This window comes from Triticum aestivum, chromosome 6A, assembly GCF_018294505.1.
Source record: "Triticum aestivum cultivar Chinese Spring chromosome 6A, IWGSC CS RefSeq v2.1, whole genome shotgun sequence".
NCBI classification, from domain to species: domain Eukaryota; kingdom Viridiplantae; phylum Streptophyta; class Magnoliopsida; order Poales; family Poaceae; genus Triticum; species Triticum aestivum.
In genome coordinates this window covers 603,079,716-603,088,458 of record NC_057809.1, presented here as the reverse complement: position 1 = coordinate 603,088,458, position 8,743 = coordinate 603,079,716, and the positions used below count along the sequence as shown (strand labels likewise).

At 47.4% G+C, this 8,743-nt stretch overlaps 1 protein-coding gene across 1 annotated transcript; it reads left to right on the top strand.

Annotated features, from left to right (window-relative positions):
• Nucleotides 1-4,107: 4,107 nt before the first annotated feature.
• LOC123128915 (ankyrin repeat domain-containing protein 13C) lies at nucleotides 4,108-8,208 on the top strand. Its single transcript, XM_044549029.1, has 2 exons — nucleotides 4,108-5,780; nucleotides 7,391-8,208. Exons 1-2 carry the CDS (start codon nucleotides 4,284-4,286, stop codon nucleotides 7,784-7,786), a joined length of 1,893 nt encoding a protein of 630 aa, XP_044404964.1. The 5' UTR covers nucleotides 4,108-4,283; the 3' UTR covers nucleotides 7,787-8,208.
• The last annotated feature ends 535 nt before the right edge of the window (nucleotides 8,209-8,743 follow it).

Below are 8,743 nucleotides of genomic sequence, written 5' to 3'. Positions count from 1 at the left end.
TGCTGCTAGACATTACTAATGTTTGATTAAATAAGCGTGGGAAACATTCAGATGTTAACTTCTTTTCTTTCTACCATGCTGCTAGACATTACTAATGGCATGTTCAAGCTTCTTGGCAGCATGTTAATAAATAATATGGCATCTGATTGAATAACTTTAAATGCATGCAAGATTGGATAAGCATGGGGGGGAAGCAGCCACCGCCGCTCTGCCTCACCGGAGTACGAGTTGGATGCTTTCAAGTTCTTCAGTATCATACTTTCTTCTTCAGTATCAGCCACGAGGCAGGTATATAAAACGAGAGATCTCCCCTTCACCCATCTCATTATGATAACTCTGTTGTTTGCTACATCACTTTTTGTCCCAAATTGCAGAGGCTGCGTGACACTTTTATGAAGATGCTGGGTGAAGATCCGCCAAATAATGTGAAGCTCCGACAGGCCGGCAGCGGGGTTCGCAGGCTGTGGGACGTGGAGTTGGTGATCGAGGAGGGCCACATGTACCTGTGCAGTGGCTGGGAGAAGTTCTACAGTGCCTATGACCTGCGGACCAGGTACTTTCTTCTCTTCAGGTACGACGATGACGCCACAATGCTCATCGTGAAGGTTTTCAACGCGACTATGTGTCGCATGCGCTACGCTGATGAAGATGCCAGTGTGTTCTACCTCTTCTTATTCCTCTACATTTGGCTTTGTCTCACATCAATTGTTAACGGTCATTGTTGCATTTGGACAGGCAATGGGAGCAGCAGCAGCGACACTGGCTACAGCCAAAGCAGCAGCGATTATGGCTGTAGCAAAAGCAACAACGATTCTGGCTTTAGCGAAAGCAGCAGCGATTCTGACAACAAGAAGGATGATCCGGGCTGGAGTGGGGGAGAAGAGGAGCAGAGTGGGGATGAGGAGCTGCAGGATGATGATGGGCATCAGGCTGAGGATGACCTAGCGCTGGTGGTGGCTGACCAAGGGCAAGAGATGGTGGTGGCTGACCATGGGCAAGAGATGGTGGTGGCTGAGGATGACCTAGCGATGGTCGTGCTCGTCCTGCCTGAAGGTGGCCTCGCGATGGTGGTGGTGCCTGACAATGACCACGCATCGGTGGTGGCGCCGGCGATTCCACAGCTGGGCGGCATGACCACGGCAATTGTGGTAGAAGACTACATCCCACAGCTGCCTCCACCGCCTCGCCGCTCTTGGCGCATCAGGCTGAGGAAGGAGAAGGAGAAGAACAATGAGAACTGAACTATGTCAGGTATGTCAGATCTCCAAAATGATATATATATATATATATATATATATATATATATATATATATATATATATATATATATATATACTTAGTTATCTATGTTATCTCTAATATGCTTAGTTTCCTATAGGTTAGCTCCAAAATAACTTATGTTAGCACAAAATGATCAAGTTTACATAATAAGCTTATAGTCTTCTTCTTATTCTTCTTCTTTTCCAAAATGACATAGATTAGCTTCATTTTACCTAAGTTGGCTCTAATATGCTAATTTAGAGCTTATACGCTTAGTTTCCTATATGTTAGCTTCAAAATTACTTATGTTAGCACGAAATGATCAAGTTTACATAATAAGCTTATAGTCTTCTTCTTATTCTTCTTATTCTTCTTTTAGTATCCTTCTAGTGTTCTTCTTTTTCTAGTATTCTTCTTCTTCTTCTTCTTCTTCTTCTTCTTCTTGTTTATCATTTTACAGATTTGATTTAATTCACGGAAGCTTGCATGGATGGAGTGCTTCTTTTCCATTTGTGTTTTTATTTTGTATCAATGTGAAACTTTTGTGAATTGATGGATAACGGTGTTGAATGAACAATGTGAAACTTTTGTAATATGTAACGATGGAATTATGTGTTGGCTATGTATGTATATGTGATGAAACTTATGTGTTGGATATGATTGTTATATGGATGCTTGTTGTATATATATATATGTGTTGGATATCTCATATGTGAAATAGTGATCTGAGATTAAGAAAAAAACGATTTTTTTAAAAAAATTGTTACTAATGGCGCACTTCCATATGGTGCGCCATTAGTATACCAGATACTAATGGCGCACCTGTGGTGCGCCATTACTAAAATATACTGGTGGCGTGGTACTAATGGCGCATCTGTAGTGCGCCATTAGTAGCCAAAACAGGTGCGCCATTAGTAGGCCTTTTCCTAGTAGTGTATTCATTGTCCCCATACACACAATTCAAGTTGATATCTTGAAGTTAAAGCTAGAAAAAAATAGCTTGATTTAAAACTGTACACATTTATGTACTCACAATAGTTTGAGCAAATATCATAAAACAACAACTATGGGTATTAGGGTTTCACAAAAACACAATGGAAGGCAATTTCATTACATAAAATCCAACTATTGGGTTTTCAATGGACCAAAATCTTCCACCGCGTTTACGACAACTTGGACATACCAGTGACGCAACCTGTGGTAGTGAGGCGGTTCACTCCGGTCTATTTTCCCTTTCGACTGGACCTAGACTAAAACCTAACCGGACTCCACTTGAGGAAGCATGCAAATTATTTGTGTCAAAACCACACTATAAACATCCTAATCGATAAGATTTTGGTCCTGTGGCATAACAAGACCAGAAGCTGTACAAGACCGACAAGACAAAGAAGGATCTATCGTGGAAGGACGAAACATATGCATTTATATTCTCCTAGAGTCACACACGAGTAAAGCACCTGGCATTACTGAATTATCATCATGCATTATGAACGAAAACATCAACCATGAAAGGTACGCAAATTACATGGCACACGATCGCCCTATTAAATAAAGCAGAGATAGTAAAGATGCTCCCGTACTTCTCCCTCGTATGTCTGGGCCAGACAGTTTGAGCCGAAAAGACCATCCAAAAGGCTTCCCATTTCGGCCTGGACCCAAATCTACCACGACGTTTAGACAACTCGGTCCCACCACCGGGGCAACCCTGGCAGTGAGGCAGCCCACTTCGGTTTATTTTCTCCTCGGACTAGCCCTATCCTAGAACCGGACTGGATCTGGTTACAGAAGAATCAGAACTAACCAGTTCACATCGTTTTGACCTTGACCCTAGCTCCACATATTTGTTTCTCATGCTTAAAGCACACTCATCTAGGAGTAGAGGATGGAAGCAGCAGAGTGGAAGTTAGGGCGACCACGCGGGTGGTCGATGCCCATGATGAAGATGAAATTGGATGGACAGTGTCTCGTCTTCGTCTAGGTCTAGTCTAAGAGGAAGCTAAATCATGAGCTGCCTCACAATCATCTGTTGCTCGATTTATTATGGGTCTGGAATGCCGAAAACACCGTTTAGGTTTCGTGCCATAACAAGACTAGAAGCTAACCGGAATGAAAGGAAAGGGATCACGCATATGAAGATGTTGGATTATTGTTTTTTTAGAAACACGGTACAAACATAATAAGCATTAACATACGCGTGCACGCATTCGCCCATATGAAAACACACACGACATCTTAGTCCTACGAACCACCTTTCAAGAGCCCGAGCCGATGATCATTGAGTAGGCCATCAAATTATTTTTATGGCAACATTTGAGAGCTTTATTCAACGAAAGCATTTCTGGGGGCAGTCCACGAGGAGGCTGCTGATCATCTAGCCAGCTTTCGGTAACCACCAACACAGAAGCACGCTTAGCACAAAGACGAGCCGGTAATTTTGCTCTCATCATTGACTAGGCCATCATCGATGAATGGCGCGCGCGCTGCTTACCTGGCTCGCAATCGTTCTCATACGAAACGAGCGAGCGCGGTAAAAAGACCGCTCGATCCTACGCCACCATGCACAAACCAGATCCCAGAAACAAATATCACGGCTAAACGCTGGCGGCCCCACCCTGCAGAGGGAGAGAGGAGCGCTGGCTGCTCTGGCTCTCTGGCTGCACTGCATCGGCCCGACTGGATCGAGAGGGGAAAAAAAGCCGACAGACATCGCATCGGCGGAACGGAACCCCGTCTTCCTTCCTTGTCTCCTCGCCATCCCGAACCGAAATAGGAGGACCACTTCCCCTCCCCTTCCTCCCGCCCCGGCCGATTCCCCACTCCCCCCCCCCCCCCCGCCGCGCGCCCAGCTCGCCGCCGGCGCTGCCCCGGAGCGCGGCCCCCGCCGCGCCGCGGGCGCCAGATCTGAGCGCCCGACCCCCCATGCCTCCTCCCCCGCGCCAGATCCGCCTCGCCTAGCCCAGCCTATCCCCGACCGCCCCGACGGGGACCGAGGCTGGTCCGCCCGCCGCAGCAGCCAGCCAGCCATGGAGGACGCGGCCAGGTACGCGCACAGCCCGGCCCACCTGGCCGTCTACCGGCGGGACCACGCGGCGCTGCGAACCCTCGTCGCGGCCCTCCCCCGCCTGCCACGCGCGGGCGAGGTCACCACCGAGGCGGAGTCGATCGCGGGGGAGCGGGTGGCGGACGCGGTCTCGGCCGTCATCGACCGCCGCGACGTGCCGCGGAGGGAGACCCCTCTGCACCTCGCCGTGCGCCTCCGCGACCCCATCGCCGCCGACCTGCTCATGTCGGCCGGCGCCGACTGGTCGCTGCAGAACGCCGACGGCTGGTCGGCGCTGCAGGAGGCCGTGTGCACGCGCGAGGACGCCATCGCCACCATCATCGCGCGCCATTACCAGCCGCTCGCCTGGGCCAAGTGGTGCCGCCGGCTCCCCCGGGTGCTCGCCTCCGTCTCCCGCATCCGCGACTTCTACATGGAGATCTCCTTCCACTTCGAGTCCTCCGTCATCCCCTTCATCGGCCGCATCGCGCCCTCCGACACCTACCGCATCTGGAAGCGCGGGGCCGCGCTGCGGGCCGACATGACGCTCGCGGGGTTTGACGGCTTCCGCATCCAGCGCTCCGACCAGACGTTCCTGTTCCTGGGCGATGGGGCGCGGCCGGAGGATGCTGGGGGTAAGGAGCTGCTGCCGGGTTCTCTGATAGTGCTGTCTCATAAGGATAAGGAGATCACTGATGCGCTGGAAGGGGCCGGCGTGCAGCCTACGGAGTCGGAGGTGGCTCATGAGGTGGCATTGATGTCCAAGACGAATATGTATCGCCCCGGGATAGACGTCACGCAGGCGGATCTTGTGCCGCACGTGAATTGGCGCCGGCAGGAGAGGACTGAAGCCGTGGGGCAGTGGAAGGCAAAGGTGTACGATATGTTGAATGTTCTGGTGACCGTCAAGTCGAGACGGGTCCCTGGGGCAATGACAGATGAGGAGCTGTTTGCGATGGATGGCGAGGAGAAAAATGGGAGGAGCGCAGAGCTTGAAACCGAGTTGGATGAAGTCTTGACTGCCGAGGAGAGGAAGCAGCTTGATTCTGCGTTGAGGGGGAACCAGGAGGAGGAATCCGACGATAGGGCCGAGGAAGGTGACAAAGGGGCTGATCATTTGGATGCAAACGGTGCCGGGAAAGACAAGAAGGGGTGGTTTTGGAACGGCAAGAAAGGTGCCAAGAATGATGAGAAGGCACCCAAGGCAGTGAGCAAGGATGAATCAGGTGATGCAGGGAAGGGAAAGGAGAAGGGCAACGGCAAGAAGAAGAAGGGTGGTGTCTCATCTGGGGATTCTAATAAACTCGAAAGTGAGTACAAGAAGGGGTTAAGACCAGTGTTGTGGTTGACACCGGATTTCCCTTTGAAGACGGATGAGCTGATCCCTTTGCTCGATGTACTAGCAAACAAAGTGAAGGCTGTTAGAAGGCTTAGGGAACTCTTGACAACCAAGCTGCCTACAGGCACATTTCCAGTCAAGGTAACCATCTGTCAACATGATTATATTAGCCCGTTTTATTCCAGTCATTTAACGAGCTCTGATTGATTCATTTTCCTGTTTATCTCAAGTCAAAGTTTGCATGCTTATTCTTTCTCAACGGTCTGGGTGCTATGCAACCGTTACTGTGGGATATCTGTTACCAGCCTGACCACCATGCTATGTTGTATTCGTTTTCCCTTGCTGGGATATCTGTGATCATTCACATATAGTGTTGTTTGGACCTCTACTGTGAATTTTTATCTTTTGTTGTTCCTGGCTCTGATCTGAATATCTGAACTAAGGCAATTGCAATGCACACTTACTTTAAGGGGACTCGAAATGTTATAAGGGCAGCTCGCACCCAAGCTATCGAAACACTGAATCCTATATCTTGCACTAACAAGGACACAATCATGAGATGCGGTCTTCACCATCCCCCTGCTTTGCTAGAAAATATGATTATCCTTGTACAGTATTGTCTTTACTTTCACAAAAACAACAAATAATTAAATATAAGCAAACCTTTTCTTTGAAGTTACTGGAGTCAGATAAGGGATTTTATATTTGGGCCAAAACGACAGACACAGCTTATAACATGCAACATATGGTAGACTCTTTCTAGGATTTAGATACATGATGATGTTTTTCTTTTTTTTTACTGCATGCAATTACCTGCTGATATAGAACATTATTGCCTCATACTAGAACCTAGTATGAGTTTTTTTTCCGCACATCTTTTCTGTTGTCTTAAATCAACTTTAAATCTTTTGACAATGCCTAGTGTGTTGTTGCTCCAACAGTCAGTCAGTTAAATCATGTCTTCACATTCCTGTTGAGTTTCCAGAACTTGCATATATTGGATTACCACTCATGGAATTAATGGGCATAGTTTGCTGAACTTGAATTTTGTTGGGTGTTGGTTCTCGTTAGAGGGTTAGAGCTGAATTAATATTGTGCCAATACTAGAGGTTTGTGTTTCAATCCGACTACTTTTAGTATATATAATTTAAAGGCTGATCCTATCTTAGTATCAAAATAACACCAGTACTGCTTGCTACTTGAGGTAACAGCTAACTACTATCTGAACAAGGCAGTACCTTTTTTTTTGCGGGGAACATGGCAGTATTTGAATGCCAAAAACAGCTGATTGCTATCTGAACAAGGCAACAGCTAATTACTATCTGAACAAGGCAACAGCTAATTACTAGCTGAACAAGGCAACAGCTACTTGAGGCAACAGCTAACTACTATCTGTACAAGGCAGAACTTGAATGCTGAAAACAACAATGGTATAGACCATTGGTTTATTTCAAGATACATTTTTAGCCTGGCCTTTTGTCTCAGGCTGAGTTTCATTTCCCTAACTACATGAATTGGAGTATTTTGATCCCATTTGCTCTTGTCTGATGCCGTATTTGGTAATCTTTTTGTGGAACTCTTATATGTACAGCACAAATTGCTGTTTTATATTTTCTACTTAAGGGTCACTCTGGGTGTTTTTATTCTGAATACCAAAATAGGGGAGGGAATGTGCATGTATGATAGACTCTGCATTGTTTGGCTATACCTTGAAGTAGTAATCTCTAACCATGTGTCCTGTGACTTTTCAGATTGCTATCCCTATTGTCCCAACAATACGGGTCATTGTGACATTCACAAAGTTTGAGGAACTACAGCCTCTAGATGAGTTCGCCACCCCACCAACGAGCCCCACGCAGTTCCAGGACGCCAAGTCCAAAGATTCGGAAGGATCTGCGTCATGGTACTCATGGGTCAGAGGGGGCCGTGGTGCGCAGTCTAGCGACAGTGGGGATAGCAAGAGCTGGAAAGATGAGGTCGACCCGTTCCACATACCTTCCGAATACACCTGGGTCGACGCCACCGAGAAGAAACGTAGGATGAAGGCAAAGAAAGCCAAGAGCAGGCGTGGCACAGCCCGGAAACAGTCGTCGAAAAGCACCTCCTCGGAAGGGGGCCAGCACCCTATGATGGACGGCTTCGAGTAAAACATTGTTACATCATAGTAAGGTTGCCCCCTGCGTCCGTCCATAAAGATGTTTATTTAGGTGCCGACGGGCGGGGCAGCAGCCCGCCGGGCGCAGACGGACGATGTCGTCCGAGACAACGCCGCGGCTCGGTACCCCGAGGAAAGTACAGGATGGATTTTTATACCCTGCTGCTAGTCTGTAATTCGATTCTTTTCTTTTTTGTCCCCCGCCGCCGCTTTTTCTTCATGTTGGATGTATGTTTGATGATGAATGATGATGATGATGATGATACGGCCTTGTTTGTTGTTGTTGTTTAAAAGATGTGTTTGACAGGTGGAGGGGGCTGTAGTGTTCCCCCCTCCCGCTGTATGAATACTTGGAATATGCGGTCACTTTTTTCTTGCAACAGGGAAGCATCATACTCATGCTTATTTCTTCAAGTTGGATGTATCTTCGTTTCTCCTGCGCCGTATTGTTTTCGCCAACTCTGTTGACTCCTCTACGTCTACATCAAGTTGGATGTAGCTTAAGTAAAATTATTACAGCATAACATAAATAGAAGAGGTAATATCATTGGGAGTCATAGAACTCGTGTTCGATGTTCAGTTTGATGCTAAAACTTTAAAAATACGGATTTGTGGTCATCCAACTTGCGTTCTTGTGCAAATACGGTCACTTTGGTCATATTCAGACGTATCCCGCGCTTACATGGCACCCCAGCCCATTTTTAGTGACTGAAACAGCTCGCCGCATTTTTTCTTTGCAGAAGCACCCTTGCTCTGTATTTAATTAATTTAATTGAGCATAATCCCTCTGTGTGTCCCACTTGTCAGCATGAGGTGGTGTGAAAAATGAAAATAAAAAGTACACGCGCAGAGATTTGAACTCCATACACCTCGGGTACATCCATGCACAAGCAAACCACTACACCAACTACATATTCCTTTTTTTTTGCGGGTGAACTACATATTCCTT

What these genes read in the sequence shown, in the direction of transcription:
- LOC123128915 (XM_044549029.1), top strand. Translation starts at nt 4,284, where the DNA reads ATGGAGGACGCGGCCAGGTACGCGCACAGCCCGGCCCACCTGGCCGTC. An exon ending in CAGGCACATTTCCAGTCAAG is followed by an intron (nt 5,781 to 7,390) that starts GTAACCATCTGT and finishes GTGACTTTTCAG; the next exon opens with ATTGCTATCCCTATTGTCCC.